Here is a 24,189-nt window from a genome sequence, read left to right as displayed (position 1 = left end):
GCTTATTTTTCTCACAGAACAAGAAATCTGAGGGTAAGCAACTGCCAGTATTGGTTCCTTGGATTGGAAATATTAGGGCCTGAATTTTTGTAATGTTTTTGGCCATTCTTTCATATTCATTGGTGTTATAGCTCCTGATATCAGGCTTTCAAATCATGAAGAAGAAAGGGCAATTTTCATTAATCCTTTCCCTTTGGTCAGGAAAGCAAGCTTTCTTAGAAGCTCCCCAGCAGACTTTGTTTTGTATCTCATTAGTCATAACTGTGTCACATGACAATCCGTCTCCGCAAGTCGGTCTTAGAAAGTGAATATTTAGCTTTCTCAGTATCACCCAGTATCTGGGAATGAGTGTTGAGTAAACCAGTCAGTCAACAGTGTCTACTACATCAGGGAGTGGAAACAGAAGCATGTGGTACCTACCTTTTGTCTGAGAAGAACCTGCAAAGCAATCTGCTGGTGGGTTGGAGTGCAGATATATTGGTGAGGTGGATGGGCATGTTTTATGGAGCTGGAAAATAAGGCTTAGAATAATTGCAGTGAGGTATTGAGAGGGAGATGGATAAGAAAATATAAAAAGATAATGTCTAAAGCCATTAGTCAAGTCCATAGTCTTCCATTATCTCACCCCGCACTACCACATATAAATCCTTATGAATCCCACCTGTTGTGAGGATTAAATATAATAATGTGAATTTTATTTAGCACAGTGTTTGGTATGTGTTATATAGTGTTTACTTAACTGTTAGTGTCCTCTTGCTCTAAGCAAATTAGTTAACGTGCAGCCTTTTAAACAAGGCTTTCCCTACCTACTTTCACCTATTGCTCACTATTCTCCCCATCTAACGAACCCCTCTAGAACCCTCCTACACTGTTGGTGGGAATGCAAACTGGCAATAAGTTTTCCACTATCCATTGCAACTTCTAATTGTTAGGGTTATTAAAAATGAAAATTAAAGGATTGATAGAAATCAGCTCTGACTTTAATATATATTATATCAAAACAAAATTACATGAGAATAAAATATTGTTAATAATGCAAGTCAAGGGGCACCTGGGAATGCAAGCTGGTGCAGCCACTCTGGAAAACAGTATGGCAGTTCCTCAAAAAGTTGAAAATAGAGCTACCATATGACCCAGCAATTGCACTACTGGGTCTTTACCACAAAGATACAAATGTAGTGATCTGAAGGTGTATGTGCACCCCAATGTTTATAGCAGCAATGTCCACAATAGCCAAACTATGGAAAGAGCCAAGATGTCCATCAACAGATGAATGGATAAAGAAGATGTGGTATATATATATACAATGGAATATTATGCAGCCATCAAAAAACCTGAAATCTTGCCATTTGCAATGATGTGGATGGAACTAGAGGGTATTATGCTAAGCGAAATAAGTCAGTCAGAGAAAGACATGTGTCATATGATCTCACTGATATGAGGAATTCTTAATCTCAGGAAACAAACTGAGGATTGCTGGAGTGGTGGGGTTAAGAGGGATGGGGTGGCTGGGTGATGGACACTGGGGGGGTATGTGCTATGGTGAGCACTGTGAATTGTGTAAGACTGTTGAATCACAGATCTGTACCTCTGAAACAAATAATACATTGTATGTTAAAAAAAGAAGATAGTAGGAGGGGGAAAATGAAGTGGGGGGAATTGCAGGGGGAGATGATCCATGAGAGATGATGGACTCTGAGAAACAAACTGAGGGTTCTAGAGGGAAGGGGGTGGGGGGATGGGTTAGCCTGGTGATGGGTATTAAAGAGGGCACATTCTGCATGGAGCACTGGGTGTTATATGCAAACAATGAATCATGGAACACTACATCAAAAACTAATGATGTAATGTATGGTGATTAACATAACATAATAAAATAAAATTAAAAAAATAAAGAACCCCTCTAAACACACACACACACACACACACACACTTACAATACATCTCCTATTTTCAGGGAAAATCTCCTTTCTTTAATTACTAATATAGCTCAAAGGGACTTCTCATTGTTATCCATTCCAGTCATTAGACATCTATATTCTTGAATTCATTCAACTAGCAATTAATCTTATAGAGAGTTGTCTTTATTGAGGACTGTACTTCATTTTCTCAGCCACTTTTTTTTTTAAAGATCTTATTTATTTATTAGAGAGAGAGAGAGAGAAAGCACAAACAGCAGGAGTGGCAGGGAGAGGGAGAAGCAGGCTCCCCGCTGAGCAAGGAGCCCGATGCGGGACTCGATCCCAGGACCCCAGGATCATGACCTGAGCCGAAGGCAGACGCTTAACTGACTGAGCCACCCAGGCATCCCTCTCAGCCACTTCTTAAAGGCCGGACCTGATACTTGTACTTTTTCTTCCCCTGTTCTCTCACAGTGTTCAGATGCACTCCTAAGATTTGGTGCCACATGTACCACAGGTAGCTCAATATATATTGATCAATGCGTTCTTATCCTTATAATTTAGGTTGAGGCGCAGGTCAGAAAGCAGTAAAATTATTCGCTTAACATCTTTTACTGACATTTCTGAATGTCTGAAGCCCCAGCTGGATAGAAGATACACTTACACAGAAGAACCTTTGGTAAGTATTTTGAGAACTGATTTATCTGACTCTTCATTTAACTGACCAATGTCCCCTGATTTTAGAGAATTTTTATTGCTTTACCATAGTATTTTTTTTCTCTACTAAACAATACATTTTATTTTTTCCTTCCAAAAAGATTTTTATACAAAAATTTTATCTGTGTTTCCTTTTGTAGTACCATGTCACTATATATACTCCATTGATTACTATTTTCTCAAAAATAGCTGTCTTCTGGTTTTGGTGTGAGAATACCTTAGATACAAAATAAGAGCATCTATTATTTTTATTAAATTGCTAACATGTGATAAAAAATAATGTTTGATGTCATTTTTTGGAAACAATTTTTTATAAAGCAGAGTATTTCCAGTGTGTGGCTATCTTAATAAAGTGGATTTACTTCACCACTTGTGGTTGACAATTTTATATTCCCTAAGGATTATACTTTAGGTAGAAACTTTGGTAGTCCCAATAAGGTCTGAACACTTAGCTATAATTTTGTATAACTTTTTATTTTATTCTAAGCAAACAGTTCTCCTTTTCTTCCAACTAGGGCTTTTTTCCCCTACCAAAATAATATTTTTTTTTTTTTAGTTTTTGGGATGCCAACAGTTAAACATCATAAAAACATTAAATTCTCACTTTAGAATATGTTTGGAAGAGGGATAAAGAGAGAGGCAGAGAGACACTATAACAATGCCTTAAATTGTTCATGCCACAGTTATCTTAAGATTACAAAGAAGTCTGAGTTCCATACAGCAAATGCCAGAGTTCCTGAGAACGGTGGATGCTTTTTCATATTCTGAAGTCACTCTTATGCTTGGGGAAGTAGCCAAATTTCTGTGTTTCAAGAATGGTATTAGGGTTGCCAGCTTTGTTGGCAGAGAGGCCCCAAAATAACAGAGCTTTATGAGAACTTACATTACCATTTACATTCTGAAGGCCATGACCTGCACAGGGTGAGACTCTCCAAGGAGGGGCCCCCTGAGGACAGTTAATGAGCGGCGCTGAGAGACCTTGAGGATGGTTCTTTTTATAACTCTCTTGTAGCCATTATAGCATCACCTCAAGGCTAAAATAACAGTAAATATGTAGGAACGAGGCCACCAACAGAGCTTTGGAAGACTCCTAAAATGGTATCGCTGTGCCTGAAACATGAAAATAATAGAGGTTGAGAAGTTACCCTAACATTAAGTTTGAAATCAGATTGGTTTATAATAGAATGAAGTCTGCTGCTATATTTACCTCCATAAATGACTCTTAAGTGACAGTTATATGCAAACATACTGCATTAATTACTTATAAGGTACAAAAATAAAAAGTCCAGTGGGAAAATGACAGCCTGGCAGAATTTATGAAACCCTGTTGTACAGTGTCATAAAAAATCACCACGTTCTTGGGTGGATCATGGACTTCTGTTTTGTTATCTAGGTTAAAACCATGGCAGATGGTGCCTTGGGAGGATTTGACATGGAAAATTTGTTGCAGACTTTGTATGTAGAAAATAGAGCTGGATTCTTCTTTACTAAATTCTGTGAACATTCAGGAAACAAGGTAGAAAATAATGATTTTAAATCTAATTTTATGCCTTTACCTCATTTTAAACTAAGAGAAGCTGAAGTAATTCAATGCTCAAATAATTTTATTTGATCTTAAAATTTCCATTTCTTCTGGTAAGAAATTTTGTGCTAAATATTTAGTAAACATGTAAACATCTCAGTTATAATTCTCTTGGTTTACTGTTCTACTAGAATTACAAAGAAAAGTAAAGGATTGACTTGCATTATTTTAAAAAAAATTTTATATTTATTTATTTTATAGAGAGTGAGAGAAAGAGCATGCCAGCAGAGGGGAGGGGCAGCGGGAGGAGAGGGAGAGAGAGAATCCTGACGCAGACTCCCCACTGAGCATGGAGCCAGACATGGGCCTTGATCCCAGGACCCTGAGATCATGACCTGAGCCGAAACTGAATCGGACACTTAACTGACTGAGCCACCCAGGCGCCCCTTGACTTGCATTATTAACAATATTTTATTCTCATGTAATTTTGTTTTGATGTACTATATATTAAATTCAGAGTTGATGTCTATCAATCCCCCTTTAATTTTCATTTTTAATAACTAACAATTAGAAGTTGCAATGGATAGTGGAAAACTCATTGCCAGTTTGTTTTGTTTTGTTTTCATTTTGCTCAAATGTAAAATATTTCACTGGCTCAATTATTAGAGTAGTGTTTGGTTTTAGTATGATATACATTTGTCCATATATATCAAAATACCTCCAGATTTTGGTTTCATGCCAGAAATATGTGATTATTCTTTGTTAACCAGCATGCTTCCTATTTTAATGGCCAATTATGTAAGAAGCATACATGCAAAAATATATTTTAGTGACAATACCAATAAATATTTTGTATGCTGCCAGTTTGTAATAGAAGATAAGACCATCTTAAATTGAACCTGATTTATGGTAACACCAAGGAGCTGAACAATTATTTATATTTGAAATTAGGGCTTTGTAGAGCTTTAATAATTGGGTGGTAATGATTTATGTATTTTTTCCACCTACAGTTGTGGAAGAATAGTGTGTACTTTTGGTTTGATCTACAGGCTTATCATCAGCTTTTCTACCAAGAAACACTTCACCCTTTTAAAGTATGCAAACAAGCCCAAGTAAGTAGTAAATAATGTTGGTTCAATGTGCAGCTCTAAGTACACAAAAAAATGAAAAAGTTGTGTCCAGCTCCAAACAAGAGAAATCTGGGACTACAGGCAAAAAGGCAGCAGTTAAATTGTTGCCATGGGATTACTTCATTTAAATGTCAGTACAATATTGTTTTATAGTTTGATTTGTGGGTTTCCATTTTATCTATTTTATTTGGTTTGCTTTATTTTCTCTTTGCTGGCAATTACTTGTTCTGCCAATAAGGGACATCCCATATTTTTTGTAATTTATGCCTTTTTGGTTTGGTTGTGAGTGACTTAAAAGAGAACCCTGAGACAGGACTTGTCATGAATCATTGAAGTGATGGGGAATGGAGACATTGACCAGAGCTATTCTCTGAGCTTACTGTAGGAATCAACTGTTGGACATACTCAGCCTGGTGACCTTCTAGAGGGCGGGAAATGATGCTGACTCTGTGATGTAGGCTCCATGTCATCCCCTATGCTTCTGTACTACACACCATGTAAGACAGAGACAGAGGTGGAGGAAAGAACATCTCAAGACCATGCTGAAGCAAAATAGAGGAGGAAGAACAGAGGATTCTCTGCAAAGGGAAACCAAGAGAGTGGCCTCTTTTGAGGGGGAAGAAGGAAAGAGAATAGAATTATGACTCAAGCTCACTTAATCTTTTCAGCTTTTTATTCTTAGGATCTTGTGATCTTTTTTTCTTTCAAAGATTTTATTTATTTATTTATTTATTTGAGAGAGAGAGAGAGAGAGAGAGAGAGAGAGCATGAGCAGGGGGGAGGGCAGAAAGAGAAGAAGCAGACTCACTGCTGAGCAGGGAGCCCGACACAGGGCTCGATACCAGGACCCTGAGATCATGACCTGATCCCGAGGCAGACACTTAACTGACTGAGGCACCCAGGAGCCCTAGGATCTTATGATCTTTTATCGAGAGAAGTCTTCAAGCCTAGAAAACTGCTAGTCCCTTTTGTATCTGTTCACCACATAAGTGGTTCTCATAAGCTGGAATAACCCCATTCCGGAGAACCTCTCCCCAGATGATGCAGAGATAGTTTTGTCATATTGTGTATTACCTTATATTCTTATTCAGGATCTCAGAGAGTACCGCTGCTGGATGTTTGTTTTTCCTTCCACCGTCTGGACTCTGGTGTTAATAACTATGCTTTGTAAATCAGCTGACAGAGCTTTGTACTTTTTATTATGAGAACAAGGGCTTCAGCTGCTACCTAGCCCAGATCTGGCTCAATGCGATCATGAAATTATAGCTCTAATTTGCCAGTACCATTTTTTGAGACCACACAGTGGGCTCTTTTGCTTGTTCATCCTTGACCTGTGGGTCTCTACATATCCTCCTCCCCCTGGCCTCTTGCTCCTGTCTGGAAAAGTACCATCTGTTATTTATTATGTTTTCACTACTGCAAAGCCCACTCCTCCAAACATCTTCGGCTGGTCCATCAAGTGGGTTCTTTGTTGTTGTTGTAGTCACCATATTTCCATGCACTTGTACAAGTGGAAATTCTATTTAAGTCTATTGGTAGACTTACTAGTTCTTAGTAATGAAATTATTCTACCCGCTATAGAAGTATTGTGAAACAGGATACAGCCAACTTTTGGTTATTCTGAGATGGATTATTCTGTTTGGGGATCATCAAGGTCTGAAAGCTTTTTATCCTCCTCTAGATTATCTTCTAATTTTTTTTTTTGTAAATAGAAGTATAATTAGCATACAACGTTAGATTCATTGCAGGTGTACAACATAGTGATTCAACAATTTTGTACATTACTCAGTGCTCATCATTGTAAGTGTAGTCACATCTGTCACCAAACAACATTATTACAACATTAATAACTATATTCCCTATGCTGTGCTTTTCATCACCATGACTTATTTTATAACTGGAAGTTTGTATCTCTTAATTGCCTTTATCTGTTTTATTCATGTCCCCATTCACCTCCCCTCTAGCAACCACCAATTTGTTTTCATATTTAAGAATCTGTTTTCTTGTCATTTGTTCATTTGTTTTGTTTTTTAGATTCCACATATAAGGGTGGACTTAGAGGGTGTTATGCTAAGTGAAATAAGTCAGAGAGATAAATACCATATGACTTCACATATTCTTCCCTAGGTTATCTTTTGGGGAGTCACAGCAGGAGGGAGGGGGGAACAGTGGAGAAAGTTGCCTTCAGGTTAATAGAGGGAAATTGAAGGAGCAAGTCATGTGATTTTTTTTTCTTGGCTTGTTTGCTTTTTACATCTATGGTTACTTTATTTTTTGGTTAATGGAGCAATGGTCTAGATTGGTTTAGGTTTTAATTATCCAAGATTTCTGTGCCTCCAGATGTAAGAATTGTCTCACAGTATGAAATAGCATTCATTTCTTTATAATACAAATGCTGTATGGCTTTCTTCAAGAGTATATTTACAATACAGATATTTGGATCAATAATGCCAATGGTAGAATGTAATCAGCTGGCACTATGTTAAAGGCACTGTGAACTTGATTTTATATTGTTTTTATACATCTGACATGCTCTATGGTAGGAGACTGAGAGTTGGTTCCAAGGGACTTATATGCTTTTCTGTATGATAGTAAGCAAATTACATACCTTGACGTTTTGCCTCATAAAATATTGCAGAAGTTTCTGTAGGCAGACTAGATGCGGAATCAGTGACAGTGACTTAGCAAGAGTAATTGTCCAAGAACTTGAACTGCAGCCTAGGGCGCATCCTGAAGATTTTACTGCATGGTTTCAAGATAGAATAGTGCTGTTAGAAGCCAATGGAAATGGTCTTGGCAAGGAGAAAAGGAGTCACTTACCCTAGTGCAGAGGTAAAGTCTTTGACTCTAGCAACAGTTTTCCAGGGGACCATCTACCACTGCTAAGATTTGGAGCCTAGATTGTTGCCACAGATAGTCCTACTGCTTTTTTGATAGTACATACTTGCTTCAGTCATAGAGTACTATAATAGAATGAAGCAGATCTGGGTACCACTGACTTTTATGACGTCTTTCATCTTTGTAGAAATCTTTCAAACAAAGCGCATTCCAGCCAAAACTATGCATTTAGAATTTACCACTCTCTACAGCATATACATTGAGAATTTTTTTTTGAAATAAACAAGTACGATCATAAATATTGCACGTTTACACACGTGTACACATACTTATTCTTATTAATCACATACATATTTAAGTGGGAAAGAGGAAGAGAGAAAAAAAACAGTAAAGATTAGAGCCCAGGAGAAAAATTATTTGGGGAATGTAGGAATTAATGAGTGGAGAGAGTAGGTAAGAATGAAATGGAAAAGAATAAGAGGATTTGCTTACTTTTACTACAAAGTGCTGTTTAACATAAAGATATTCTTGCAGCAGTGTGAGATTTTTTGCCTTATTCAATGGAACATGTATCAGAGGGTATATGACATAGAAGGAAAAAAAATCACAGACTTGGAGTTGAAAGAAATGAGTTTACGTCACATGCTGTTATTATTATGCTAGTTCTTAGCTGGGTAAACTTAGTCAAGTCAGTCAGTTTAATAAGCCTCAGTTTAATGTCCTATAAAATGTGGGTGGTAATAATGCTTTACATTTTATTTTCTCTACTGTTTTAGAAATTACATATTCTATTTCTGTTTTCACCCTTACAGTTTTAACATGCATACCAAAATTAACAAAGTCTACAATTAATCATTATCTTAATCCTTTCAAATAATTTAAGGATCTTAGAACACTTTAATTCTACCACACCTTGACCATTTTACATATCATTTTTGTATGGCATTTAAAATTTTTTTATATACCTACCAAGTAGCTATCATCATTTTTGTTTTGATACCATTGATGTTTGTGTAGATTTATTCACACACAGATTTCATGCTTACCATTGCTTTTTGCATCATATTCCTTCCTTTGGGTTTCATTTCTGAAGAATATCTTTTAGTAGGTTTTTCATTAGGATTTACTAGTGGTAAAACAGGTTTTATTTGTCTGAAAATGTTTATTTAAATTCTCTCATCAGTCATGTGACTAAATATAAAATTCTAGGTTGACAGTTTTCTCTTAGCACTTTGATGATATTATTTTACTGTCTTAGGGTTTGCCCCCTTTGCTTTTTCTCATCGTTTGATTTTTAATCTTCTCTTAAACTTCAGTGTTCCATATTGCACGTCAGTGTGTTTACCATAATTATCTTTCTTGGGTCTAAGTTGCTTCTAGAATCTGAGGAATCATGTCTTTCATCAATTCTGGAAAATCCTCAGCCATTATTTCCTTCAGTTTTTCTACTTCTCTTTTATGTGTTCTCTCCTTCAGGATTCCCTGTCTGGTCAATGTTGTCAATCCTATAGCTCTCTTAATCTTTCAAGTTTTTCTGTCTTTTTTTTTAAATTTATTTGAGAGAGAGAGAGATTATAAGTGGGGTGAGGGGCAGAGGCAGAAGCAGGCTCCCCCACTGGGCAGGGAGCCCGATTTGGGGCTTGATCCCAGGACCCTGGGATCATGACCTGACCTGAAGGCAGACGCTTAACTGACTGAGCCACCCAGGTGCCCCTTTTTCTGTCTTTTAGTATCTGTGTTGCATGTGGTAAATTGAAATAGATATATTTCCTTTCATCTGTTTTCCAGTTCATATGTTGTTTCTTCAGCAGATTTCAATCTGCTATTTAACCCATCCATTGAGTTAAGTTATTTTAAGAATTATTTTTTTATTATTAGATATTCTACTTGTATTTTTCAAGTCTCTCTGATGTTTTTGTCTCATTTTTCCTTCCTGTTTTTATTTCTTCTTTTGTCTTTAAACATTTTAAACATATATTATAGTCTGTAGCTATGTTAGTTATCTATTCCTGCATGACAGTATTACCATAAGTTTGTGGCTTAAAATGACACACATTTATTATCTCACAGTTTATATAGATAAGGAGTCTGGGCACAACTTTGCTGGGTCCTCTGCAAGATTGTAAATCAAGATGTTGGCCAGGGCTGGTTTCTCATCTGTAGTCCCACATGGAAGGATCTGCTTCATGGTTGTCAGTAGCATCAGGGTCCTTGCAGCCACTGGACTGAAGAGAACTCAGTTTCTCACTGGCTGTCGGCTAGACGCTACCCCAGCTCTGTGCCATGTAGTGTGGCCCCCTCCATGGTGGCAGTTCACAACATGGCAGCTTCCTTCTCCAAAACCAGCAAGGGAGGCAGTTTCTTAGCAAGACAGGCATTACCATTGTGTGTAATGTAATCACATACACATAATCATATATATCTCATCACTATTACTGTATTTTGTTGGTCAGAAGCAAGCCATGCATTATATGCCCACATAGGGGGAGAGAATTACAAAAGGGCATGAACACTAGGAGACACTGAGAGTCTGACTGCTACAGCATCCAGTAATTCTATGATTTGTAGTTTTTGGAAGAACTAATTTTGCTATTTATTATTTTTGCCGACATGTTGCATTCCTTCCTATATGTAAGTCTGAATTATGAGCTGTTTAGGGAGGTTTTTACCTATGGTGCTTATGCTAGGCACATTTTTAATGCTGATTTCTCGTCTCGGAGTTTCCTTATTTGCCAAGTGTAATCTTGAAAACCCAACCCACAAGATGGTAAGTTTACAATAATGAATCCTGAGGAGACATTCTTTTATTCCTTTGCATGGAGTCTAGGCCAGGGCAAACAAGCTTCTGTTTTTGTTTCCTAGGTTTGGTCAGTGTAGATATAGGTAGTGATAGAGATAGAGACAGAGATAGAGATATACACATGCATATATTTTTTCCCCATTCTGCATTTCACATTGTGTATGGCCCTTCAAGGACCTTGGTGTATGTATGGCTCTTAGTATAACTTTTCCACCTAGTGAGGGTCCAAGGACTTGTCTCCTGTACCCAGTGGCTCTTATAACCCACACTCTTGGTTTGCCTCATGGTAGTCCCATTGTCAGCTCATGCTTATCACCCTAATTTTTAGTATATTACTTAATTTTGGCCCCTGCTGGGTTTCCTTATTATCTCAGCCATACGTTTAAAAGAATATTTGTTATATTTTATCCAATATTTTAGGTATTTTATAGAGAAAGGATTTTCAACTAATCTAGCCTGTCAGTATACCAGAAAAGGAAGCAGTCATATATTTTCTAATTTAAAACCCACAGTAAACATACAAGGTATTTTTATCCTATTTTTTAAATAGATAAAAACAAACTACATCTCTGAAATGTTAACCTTGCCAAAGTTTCATAGCTAGGAACAAAATTAAGCTCAAACTTGAGATGCAGAACTGATTTCAATGCTGCACTTCACCTCCTTTACCCTATAAAAGTTCTCATGTCTACTTCACAGGACGTCTGTAAGGATGACATAAGATAATGTAGGTGGGAATATTTTGTAGTACAGACATACCTGGAGATATTGTGGGTTTGGTCCATACCACTGCAATAAAGCAAATATCACAATAAAGTGAGTCAAACGAGGGGTGCCTGGGTGGCTTTGTTGGTTAAGCGGGTGACTCTTGATTTCAGCTCAGATCATGATCTCAGGGTTGTGAGATCGAGTCCTGCATTGGGGCTCTGTGCTAGGTGTGGAGCCTGCTTAAGATTCTCTCCCTCTCCCTCTGTTCCTCCCCTCCCACTTGCATGCTCTCTTTCTCTCTCTCTAATTAAATTAAATTAAATTAAATAAAAGAGTCCAATGAATTTTTTTGGTTTCCCAGTGCATATTCAAGTATGTTTACACTACACTGTGGTCTATTAAGTGTGCAATAGTCTTATGTCTAAAAAACAATGTATATACCTTAATTAAAAAATACTTTATTACTAGGGGCGCCTGGGTGACTCAGTCAGTTAAGCGGCTGCCTTTGGCTCAGGTCATGATCCCAGGGTCCTGAGATCGAGCCCCACATCGGACTCCTTGCTCAGCGGGAGCCTGCTTCTCCCTCTCCCTCTGCCTGCCGCTCCCCCTGCTTGTTCTCTCTCTCTCTCTCTCTCTGAGAAAAATTCTTTATTACTAGCAAATGCTAACCATCATTTGAGCTTTCAGGAAGTCATAATCTTTTTGCTGGGGGAGGGTCTTGCTTCGACACTGATGGCTGCTGACTGATCAGAGTCGGGGTTGCTGAAGGTTGAGGTAGCTGTGGTAATTTCTTGAAACAATAATGAAGTGTGCTGCATTGATTGACTCTTCCTTTTACTTAACACTTAGAGGCCATTGTCGGGCTATTAATTGACCTAATTCCAATTGTTTTGTCTCAGGGAATAGGGAGACCCGAGAACAAGGAGAGAGACAGGGGAATGGCTGGGTGGTGGAGCGGTCAGAACCCACACAACATTTATCGATTACGTTTGTCATCTTATTTGGGCACAGTCTGTGTCACCCCAAAATAATTACAATAACATCAAAGGTCACTGATCACAGATCACCATAGCAAATATAATAATAATGAAAAGTTTGGAATATTGTGAGAATTACCAAAACATGACACAGAGGCACAAAGTGAGCAAATGCTTTTGGGAAAATGATGCCAGTAGACTTGCTCCATGCTGCATGGCCACAGACCTGCAGTTTGTAAAGAAAATGCAGTATCTGCAAAGCACAGCAAAGCAAAGTGCAGTAAGATATGTTTTGCCTGTATACTGGAGAGCACGCTATGGAATAAGTAAATATTATCATTATTAGAGTCAATACTTAAGGTTCTCTCAATTACCTAGACAATGGGGAAGGAAAAGAGGAATTTGAAGATATCCAAGCAAATAGGTTGGAAGAACAGCAACTCCTAAATTCATAGCTATTCATTCAATCAATACTAGAACTTACTGAGTTTCAGGATATACCTCATAGAATCACAACCTTTAAAGAATATCTTTGACAATATTATTACTTACTAATTAACACTCACTGAGGGCGGCTATGTGCCAGGCAAGGTTCTATGAATACAGAGATGATTGGGGCAAAGTTCTTTGCTTAAAGAGCTCACTTTCTAGTGGGGGAGAGAAATAATTACTGAAGTACTTCAATTATATTTAAAATAAAACCAAATTAATAGCATCTTAACTGGAGATTAAGTTCTTAACTGGAAATTACTTCTTTCTTCACCAGCAGGTTAACGGTTGTTTTTTTTTTCTGTTTTTTTTTAAATTATTGAGGTATAATTTACATACAGTGTTATATTGGTTTCCGATGTACCACATAGTGATTTGACAACTCTATACATTACTCAGTGCTCACCATGATAAGTATAGTCAGCATATAAAGTGATTATGATATTATTGACTATATTCCTTGTGTTGTACTTTCCATCTCTGTGAATTATTTAATTTATAACTGGAAGTTTGTAGCTCCTAACCTTTTTTTAAATCTATTTCGCCCATCCCCTCACCCACCTCCCCTCTGGCAACCACCAGTTTGTTTTTTGTATTTAAGAGTCTTTTTGTTTGTTTATTGTTTGATCATTTGTTTTTTAGATTTCACATATGAGTGAAATCATATAGTTGTCTTTCTCTGTCTGACTTATTTTACTTAGCATAATACCCTTTAGCTCCATCCATGTTGTTGCAAGAGCAAACTCTCATTCTTTTTGTGTCTGAGTAATATTCCGTTACACACACATACACACCACATCTTCTTTATCCATTCATATGTCAATGGACATATAGATTGCTTCCATATCTTGGCTATTGTAAATAATGCTGCAATAAACATGGGGGTGCATATATCTTTTTGAATTAATGTTTTTGGTTATTGTTTTTTAAAAATAATCATCAGCTTCTTTTAAAATACCTGTAGGAGGAAAAGAACGGTTTCCTTTTCTTTTTTTTTTTTTTCACTTTTGAGCCAAAACCTTTCATCCTTTGGTGTTATTCTGACCCTGTGAAGCAATTACAAAATAAATCTTTATCTGTTTCAGGTGACAACACTTCAAACAAAAAAATTATAATGTCATGTTTTATTCAGGTCAACAACTTTAGACTAAATCTCAAATCTTTTCAGTATCTTTTACCATAACTAGATGAAATCTTGACATTTGGAAGTCTCTCCTGACATCTCCACTCAATAATTTGATAGCTTGGAATATTCTGGCCTAATGCCTTAGTGAGTGACTGTTGCTCCTATGTGTGTGCCTTCCTACAAAGAAATCACCTGATGCAAAACCATAGTAAATAGATCAGTCTAAGTGACTACTTCCAACTACCCAGAGTCTGTAGTACTGTCACTGGCTTACTCTTGGGTTTGCAAAATGTCACACAAGAGAAAGAGAACACAAAACCTGAGTCAATAAATGTCATCAGACCTATATTATGCATTGGTATTTTTAGGGAAGCCATAAGTTATGTGATAGTAATGCAGAATTCATTAATATATTCATTCAGCAATTATTTATTGCTAGCCTTCTCATTCTTTCTGGGCCCAAATCACTTTAGTTTCCCATTAGGTGATCTTAGACACAGTGTGGAGCCAAATGAAGTTCATACCAGCTTGGGCAGCATAATCCCACCTGAGGGGTCTACAGGTATGTCCATGTATTTGACTCCTTTACTCCTATTTCTGTCTATTCCTGTGGAAGCAAAAAATCAACATAAGTTAGATAGCTGTTAGATCACCAATTACAAGCACATTTTCCCTAGCCTAAAAACTTTTACTGACATCTACACAAACAGCTATCAAACATCTGGTACACACAAGGCTCTGATTGATGGTAGGAACACTTTGGGGAACAAAGCACACACAGGTGTTACCACCCAAGTGCTATCAAGGTTCAAGAAGGTACTCTTCTTTTGCCTACTTTTCCAGAAAACACTAGGAAGATTGAGAAAGAGGAGACCCTTTAGCCCTATCCCCATGAAATTTGCATTGTCCTGACAATGTTTCTCCATGTAGTTTGAGCTAATTTTAGGTAACCAAGGCCTTCGGTGTTACCATAAATTCCTTTGAAAAAACTTATAGCCCAAGAGGGGCGGTGTTGAAATTTTTTCTGATAATCAGCTTAGTTTTTTTCTTTGCTTGCTGTCATCCATTACCTTAATTGTTTAGCTCTTCTCCTTCCTTGGCATTTACAGGACTTAAATACTTCAGGGTGGTCCTGACATTTTCATTAAAGTGCTGTGAGCTGAGTGCTCCCTTTCTAGGCTGATGGTGTATTTTCAGGTGCACTAACAGAGCTCATTATTTCTTTATACAGCAGCAGCATTAAGAATCAAGCTGTGTTTCCTGAAAGATGAATGGGCATGGGTGAGGGGTGAGGCTGGGGTGGTGATTAAATGTGGAAAATCCTGTGCCTCTTCATAGCTTTATGGTAAGTTGCAGTGTCTTTATGATTAGGCTGCTTCTTGAGTGCTGGGCAGTTATTCTTCAGGCTTTATTACATTATTTGTTTTTGTTACCAGAGAGATGGTGTCCCAAGTAGCAGTCAGGCTTGGAATCCTGTGCACTATGAATCACTGAGCACAGCATCAGCGGGGTTCCCATCTTGCATCCCATTTTATTGTGCTTGCTAGTGAATTCAGGAAGAACACGTATAGAAGCCAGCTTTCTAGCTTACAGTTATTCATTCATTTCTCCTGTTCCTGATGTTTATACCAGCTATCTACATTCAGTCTTCAGATTTTGAATATTATAGGATTATGAACCAAAAAAGGATCTTCAAAGATCCTCTTTTCATCCTCTTGTTTCCAGAGAAGTCAGCATATGAAGTTCTCTAAACCATAATTAGCATTATACCTGACATTTATTTAATGTTTACTGTCAGTTAGGTTCTGTGGTGATCACTTTAAAGAGATAATTTTATTTAATTCTTCACCATCCTAAAAGGCAGATATTGGTATTATCCCCATTTTACAGATTAGGAAACTGACATTTAGAGAAATTGAATACTTTCTTAAGGCCATCCATTCAGCAATTAGACTTAACTTCTAAAGTCATTGCTTTGTTATTGTCTCTAGAAAAAGGAGTATCTGTTTATCAGCTTGTTTAATCTTTCACTGTAGTATCTTCAAATATCTTTATAGACACCAAATACCAAAATACCAGGTTTAACCCTTAACATTTTCCCCCACTGCACTTTAAGCTCCAAGAAGACTGCTTTGTTTACCTTGTGTGTTCAGAACTGGAACTGGCATATAGAAGATGCTCTAATAATATTTATTGAATGACTGAATGAACTCACTGGCATATTTATATCCTTAGCAACATATTATAAACCTAATTATAGATAATCATTGATTAGTTTTATATGACTGCCAGCCAGGTGTTTTTATTTTAAAACATTTAAAAAAATAAAAATAGTTTAAGGAGCCTACATATACCATCACCTAGCTTCAACTGTGATCAACATTTCTTTCTAGGCATGCTGTGTGTATAGTTCAAGTTTGCTTTTAAAAAAGAGCTCTTGGGGTGCCTGAGTGGCTCAGTCAGTTAGGCATCTGACTCTTGGTTTTGGCTCAGGTCATGATCTCATGGGCGGTGGTAAGATCGAGCTCCATCTCGGGCTCCATGATCAGTGCAGAGTCTGCTTCAGATTCTTTCTCCCCCTCACTCCCCATCCCTCCTCCCTCTCTCTCTCAAATAAATAAATAAAATCTTAAAAAAAAAAAAAAGCTCTTTGGAGCGCCTAGGTGGCTCAGTCAAGGTTAAATGTCTGCCTTCGGCTCAGGTCATGGTCCTGGAGTTCTAGGATGGAGCCCCATGTCTGGCTCCCTGCTCAGTGGGGAGTCTGCTTCTCCATCGCCCTCTGCCCCTCCCCCTGCTTCTTCTCTGTCTCTCTCACTCTCTCAAATAAATAAATAAAATCTTAAAAAAAAAAAAGCTCTTAAGAAATTTCACTGGAGCAACAATGAAGTCTCCTTGTCGCTTTCCACTTTACCGGAGGAACTTAAAAATAAGGTTGCTTCCTGAAACTGAACGTGTGAAATCATTGTGTAAAACAATGTGTAAATAAAACAGAGCAGTTGTCTAGGGAATGGTTTCACAGGCCAGCAAGACTTAAAATGAAGGTACTGGTACATTTAAAGAAAGTATGTTCCCGTCAAGGAGAAGTATTAGTCAGGAGTGCATCCAGAAACGGAATGTTGCAGAGGCTGACCTTGACCTCGCAGTTGAAGCACTATGCTGAGTGGTCTACTCCTGTGAGCACCTCATAAGCCTAATAGATCTCATGGAGAGAACATTCATGGGGGTCATAGTTAATTTCCCTGATTTGACTGTAAGCAACCTTTAAGGTTGCTTTCTAAGGTGATGGACTGGCTAACAAACATCCAACCTGTTTGACAGTTGATTTTCTCATTGTAAAATAATCCCTCAATGATCTGGTTTCATGATCAGTTTCTCTTGTTTTGTTAGTGTGGATTAACTTCCTTGTGAGACAGGTTTTTGTTTGTTTTTGGTTTTGTTTTTTTTAAAGCCAAAAATGTTAATATAGTCATGCTTTTCTCATTGAATTATTCTTTGTTCGTTGACTTTCAAGAAATTATTTTTATTGGAGGTTGAATGATTCCATTAGTTTAAATACATATTTTGCTTTTGTCAGAAGTTTTTTTAATGAATCCAAAAATTTACCAAAATAAAATACTTATTTGTTGCTTAGTTTTCCTTGAACCAAGTAGCCGTAACTCTTTTTTGCGCGTAATTGTTTATTTTTTCCATTTTATATTGATCAGTTTTGTTTAAAATACCTGAAGTAATGGCCCAAGTTATCCTTAAGCCTAGTATATTTTGTCCCTTGAGTTTGTGGTTTGCTTTTGTCTTTACTTAACATGTTCTGTGTTCCCTTCTGATTTTTCATTCTGTCCAAAATGATTCAAGTTTGTTTCATTCTTTTATCCTTTTTTTTTTTTTTAGGTTCTCTTTTGCACTGAGTTCTTCTTAATAGAATCGGAGTGATTGCCAGAAATTCTCAGTTTGATTGTCATCACATTATCTTTTTTTGTGCAATTGCATTTTGTGTTGATCTCTGCAGTAGTTTGCCTCTCAGTATCAGGATGTTGCAATCTCTGGGAATCTTGAAGATTCCTAATTGAAAAACCCCAAGGTCCTTCACATGAAAACCCATTTGTGGAAAGCTCCATCTGCAATTTATTCCCTCTCAGCGTAGCTCCTCAGTAATGTTTTTGAGCTCCTAGTGGGATATGAGAGGTCATTAAAAATCATCATTTTTTCCTCTTTTTGCAGAAAAAACAACACTGGGTTGCCTGAACTTGCTCATTATTTTTTTTTTTTCCTGCCTCATATGAACTCAGATAATGATGTTCTATGCCCGGTAGAGCTGTGAAATGGTTATGAAAACAGATCTCATTTTTTGCTGAAGTAAATATTTTGTGATTTCTGAAAGTGTCCCATATCAAGGCATTTATGTTCCTTTTATAAACCCCTCTGGGGACCCTTTGCCTCTAGCTCTTTGGAGCACAGTTTCATCTTATTATTTCATATAAATTCCAAGGATGGAATTATTGAGCCCCGTTGAGAAGGTCCCACATGGCTTGCTGTTTGCCTTCAAGCGCCGCAATATGTTTTGTCCTTGATGATCTGGCACAGCAGATGTCTGTTCTGCTGTGTTTGAGGTTATCTGGAAGTGATGTGGGGCTTTTGGGGACCAAACACTGTATTAAGATCCACTAGTATCAATTTTATATCTCATGATGCTTCGTGTTTTTTCCTCAGAGCTCCTCCTTATATTCTCTCAGGAGGACAAGTTAACAAGATTTTCCCAAACTCTTACCGCCTCTGATGTACTGATCAGACTGAAGGAAATTGATCGTTGAAGCTCACTTTGCTCTTTTCTAAATAAGGACTATTCAGAATGTAAAGTTTCAAAGAAGAGCTTGTTTGCTCTCTTCTTGTAGTTCAACCTTGCTCCAATTGAACTATTAAAAAGAACTTTACCATATCCATATTTTTAAAAATTGGATGTCAGTTAAACACTATTTAAGTAAACTGTTATGAATTGGCATATTCTGGTATGAATTGGTATTTTCAGGTATATGACTTTGCCTCCAGTGAAATTTGAATTAATTGGTGTCATTTGCATTTTTTCTGACTTTATTTCTCTCTCTCTCTTTTTTAAAGATTTTATTTATTTATTTGACAGAGAGATACATAGTGAGAGAGGGAACACAAGCAGGGGGAGTGGGAGAAGGAGAAGCAGGCTTCCCGCAGAGCAGGGAGCCCGATGCGGGGCTCCATCCCAGGCCCCTGGGATCATGACCTGAGCCAAAGGCAGGCGCTTAACGACTGAGCCACTCAGGCGCCCCTCTCTCTCTTTTTTTTTTTTTTTTTAAGATTTTTAAAATGTATTTATTTTAAAGAGAAAAAGAAGGGGGGAAGGGGCAGAGGGGGAGGGAGCAGGACAAGTAGACTCCTCTGCTGAGCACAATGCCCAGCTTGGGGCTTGATCCCACCACCACAAAATCACGACCTAAGCCGAAATCAAGAGTCACACGCTCAACTGACTGTGCCACCCAGGTGCCCCTATTTCTCTTTCTTCAGCGATCATGATAGGAAAAGAGAAGTATATTTGCCTTATAATCAGTGGCATGATGATAAATATTTAACAACCAGCTCTCCAGGGGGAAAGGCAGCCCTGATTTGTAGATTTGCATATCTCTGGGTGTAAGCACTCTCCCCATGGATGATTTCAAGCTGCCAACATGACATCACTGAATGCAGAGTTGGAAAGGGATGTGTAATAGAACGTGCAGTAGTAGTTCACCATTCAGATACACTAGAGGTAAATAACCTCAAGAGCATGGATGATAGTAAAAGCAGTAAAATCATTAGGAAGTGATGAATTTTGGGTATTCACTATTTTTGTTTTCAGTATAATTTCATTGTAGGTTGATGTAATTTAGTTTTTAATAATAACCGCGTTTAAAAACCTGCTCACATAATCCCTGAAAATCTATGAATTTGTTGAGCTGGTATGAGGTGGTTCCAGTGTACCATTGCTTAAGGCAGAGGAAAAGAGATGACAAGAGAACTTTCACTCTGATCCTTTCCCCTTTTAAGTTTCTCTAATGTTACAGCTGCAGACAACTGACCCTCCACCTTTATTTTTCTCCCATCCTTTAGAGACTGCTTTTGAACCCCTTGCTTATACCTACCAAAGAAGGCATGCATCACCTTTGCTCCAGAATCTCCAGGTCCTGCACAGTTTGTTTATTATGAACTGAAAGAAGGAGCTTACCGGAAAAAAACAAAAACAAAAAAAACCTTTGTATATTTCAGTAGCCAAAAACTCTTCTCTTCTTTTGTCTTTAGGGTGTTTGCCATAGTGTCATGGGTTTTATGGGCTATGGCTTCTTCCCAGGGAGCCAGCTAGGTCTTTGTTGATAGCACCCTGTTCGTCCATCTGGCAGAACCCTAATGCTGCCCCCCAGTAAGTAGAAGACAATAGCAGCAGGCACTTGTATGTTTCCTGTGCTCTCGGTGGGCATCTTGGACACTCACCAGGAGAATGTGAAAGATGCACATCTTCCAGCAGCCTTAGTAGTCACACGATTAGAATCCCTTCTTTCGCAGCTGCAGTGGGGTAAGGCATCTTATGGAAAAAATGGACTTGTGAATAACACCAAATGCTGAAGCATAAATGTTTTCTCCTAATATCTAGCCTCCTTTAATAAGTTATATTGAAAATCCACTTTTTAAATGTCCCCAGTTTTAGTTCACCTGTTGATAGGCTCTGCTAGATGTCCTGTAATTTTGTATTAAGATCTTACAGCCAATTGGTTCTGACACATCTTGTCCCTGTTGTACTGAGGGACTTACTTTAAGTCCTACAGTTGTGAAGTTGAAGCTTTACATTTTTTTTTACCCCTTACTTCCAGTCCTGGCCTGGTGGTGACAGCAGAACATCATGCAGTCAATCTTACCAGGCAATCACAGAAAGATACATACACATGATCATTAAAATAAATACATCAAAACCAAGTATGTGAAACTGTTCCATTAGCATAACTAACAGCTGAAATGTAACATAACAAATCAACACATGTGCTACAACATTTAGTATTATTCTTGACTTTGCCTTTTAAGGCTACACAGAAATTGTTCTTATTTTCATTGGAACACAGATGAGTGTCAAGCTGAAGCTCATCAAATGGCCCCTGCTTATGGAAAAGATGCTTTCCCAAAGACTATGCTCACCTTTGGCACAGGAAGACAGCTTTGCTGGGTGCTTCTACAGCATAATAATTGGAATCTAACCCCGTGGCTGTCATCATTTTGTCTTTGGTACAATGAGAAAGCCAAATAGCACAGGCAGTTGTGGAAATTATTTTATTTTATTTTTTGCTCTTGACATTGTTAAATAACAAGGATAAATTCAATAAGCCCGCAGTTCTCATTTCTCAGGTATGTTTTCCTAAGCTTTATGATGCAGTAAGAAAACATCAATCCATTCCAGGGTCTTCATATGAGAATGAATCAAAAGTGGGAAAACTAAGCCTGGAATGCATTATGATATATTTGAAAGGAGATTGGGATCCACTTCCATCCAAGAATATGTTTATCATATAAACTTACCGTAATAATTTTAGAATGATTTTGAAAACTAGTACTAGAGTGGCAAGGCTGAAATCTTACATGCAAAATTACCTTAAGGTTGGGAAAAAAATATAAATCACAATGGGAAATGGCATATTTTAATCTGAGCCATCTCCTGTGTAATGCGATACCCTCGTCATGTATAGGATATTGGCTCTAATTAATGAAGCATCAGAGGTTTCCTTGAAGAAGCAAGCATAGAAACATTTTTATGGTTTTTTTCTTGTAATGGCAACAAACTAACATGTACTATAAGTAATTATGATGAAATATCGTCCATCATTTGGCCATCCTTTAGATAGCAAAGCAAAATGGTGTCAAAAATGTCACTTCTTTCTCTCTTTTGTCTTCATTCCCTCAGTTCATTTCTCCATTCCACTATCCAATTCAGTTCTTCCTCGTTTTTCCAACGGTATCCATCCTATATTTTTTTCCTCTTGATGGTCTTGTTAGCTATCCTATGGTCATCGGAGTTTAGTTAAACAAGAAAGTTAATTCCCAGAATTTCAAGACCCTAAGAGATTTTTTTAAAGGGCAGGCATTGCTTTTTCCCCTCTATCTGATACAGAGGCCAAGAAAGTGAGTCACAGGCCCAGGTGTAAAGCGGCCGGGCAAGCCGCCCATTGTGCATTTCCTGATTACATCACCTTTGAGCGCCTACGGGAGAGAGGGGGTTGAGAGCTGTACTGTGTGCAGAGCCCGGCAGTCTGATCGCAGACAGGCAGGGCTTGTGTCCCTTCTCAAACACTTTCCTGTTGGGTTGTTAAAGCATCATAGGTTCATGTTTAAATTGGAATCCTGTTGACCACAGCTGTGTGTGAGTGAATCTCTGCTTTAATGTGAATCAGAGTAGCTGACTAGGGTATGAAGGGAGCATTCTCTTCTCCAACATTAGCTACATTGTTATTTCCTCAGTGGTTAGAAAGGAAGAACTGGGTGGCCAATAAAAAAGCAAATGACCCAGGACACTTAAGCAATGTTTGTAAACCCCAATTAGACTATATTTTTTAGCTATCATGTAGCATGAGCTTTATATTCCTTCTTCAAGTAAGTTCACATCAACTTAAAAATCATCTTCATCATCTTTATACAGATTTTAAAGCTGTTCTTTAGCCTTTTGTTTCAAATATGTGATTACCATCCCTTGTATTTGTTATATGTAGTCGGTTGTCAGTCCACTTATACATTGTCCCTGGATTATTAGAAGCACATATTAGAAAGACATTGTCAGATTTTAACAGCATAGTTCAGTTGAATGTACTGTAAATGTACAGAGCGGCCCAATAAAGAATTTACAATCAAATCCATTTTTTTTCCTTCTTATCCCCTTACCTACTTTTGTCCATACCACTCTGGGAGCAGAGAGACCAGAGACTGAGCCTCAAAAGAAGACAATAAATGTGCAAAATGTGATTTTGAGACACTCTGGAAAGGATGATTTTTCAAGCCCCTTTCTAATGTTTCCAGTTCTGTAATTTTATAACAGTGGTAAAGAATTAGGGAGGTGAGGGGAAGCATATGCTCCTAAGGATTATGCTGGTTATCAGAGTGGGGGTTGATACTGTATGAACAAAGAGAAATTACTTATGTGATAATGAACAATGTTCAATAAACAGACAGGAAGTCCCCCCCCACCAAAAAAAGGTGAGAAGACAAACAAATATCTAAATTTAGGTGCAATAGAAAGGGGAAAGATTTTTAAATTTCTGTTAAGATTTTCATTTAATGCATTCATTCTTTAAAAAAATTTTTTTTTCTTAGTAATCTCTGCACCCAGTGTGGGGCTTGAACTCACAACCCCAAGATCGAGAGTCACATGCTCTTCTGACTGAGCCAGCCAGGTGTCCCCAATGCATTTAGTCTTAACAGAGAAGTCTGTGAAGCTTCAATCCAAGTTCTAAATAAAATATTTGGGATTTTGGCTTGGATAACAGTATTCAATTCATTTGATTGTGATCAGACAAACGTGTTTCTCAGCAAGGACTATTTTCCGCCTTTCTGTATTTTCAGCTCTAAATATGTGTTGAGCACTTCTAGGATTCTTGGTTTTAGAGAGATCTTATAGTGTCATCTAACTGGTGTCAGTTAATTATAGGGAGAACATATAATTTATTATCTAAACCAGGATTCTTTTCCGAGTGAAAGGGAAACTCTTAATAATTATGCCACGACAATAAGCTTAAGCGAGAATGGGGTTATATGGCTACCCTAATTACGGCTCCTTGAGACTGTGGGAATAGGCAGTTAAATAATATGAAAAAACCCAAACTCATTAAAAAGAGATCAGATTTGTAGTGACTAGAGGTGTAGGGGTTGCTTAAAGAAGGTGGTCAGTACAAACTTCCAGGTATAAGATAAGTGAGTACTGGGGAAGTAACCTACACCATGATGACTGTA

The 24,189-nt window shown here is 37.7% G+C and overlaps 1 protein-coding gene across 10 annotated transcripts in view; it reads left to right on the top strand.

The window, feature by feature from the left end:
- Positions 1 to 24,189, top strand: part of RGS22 (regulator of G protein signaling 22) — a 118,771-nt gene that overhangs the window by 56,038 nt on the left and 38,544 nt on the right. For 9 of the 10 annotated variants that reach the window (XR_003517448.2, XM_027579587.2, XM_027579540.2 and 6 more), the window contains exons 12-14: positions 2,466 to 2,580; positions 4,012 to 4,134; positions 5,151 to 5,252. Coding sequence is in view for 9 of the 10 variants with exons in the window: in XM_027579587.2 (XP_027435388.2) it covers positions 2,466 to 2,580; positions 4,012 to 4,134; positions 5,151 to 5,252 (340 nt within the window). In the remaining variant the exon portion in view is untranslated. The remainder of the gene's footprint in view (positions 1 to 2,465; positions 2,581 to 4,011; positions 4,135 to 5,150; positions 5,253 to 24,189) is intronic. The other variant, XM_027579561.2, reaches the window with a different exon arrangement.

The sequence above is a fragment of the Zalophus californianus genome, chromosome 4, assembly GCF_009762305.2.
Source record: "Zalophus californianus isolate mZalCal1 chromosome 4, mZalCal1.pri.v2, whole genome shotgun sequence".
Taxonomy (NCBI): Eukaryota; Metazoa; Chordata; class Mammalia; order Carnivora; family Otariidae; genus Zalophus; species Zalophus californianus.
This window is presented reverse-complemented; position numbering and strand designations above follow the sequence as displayed.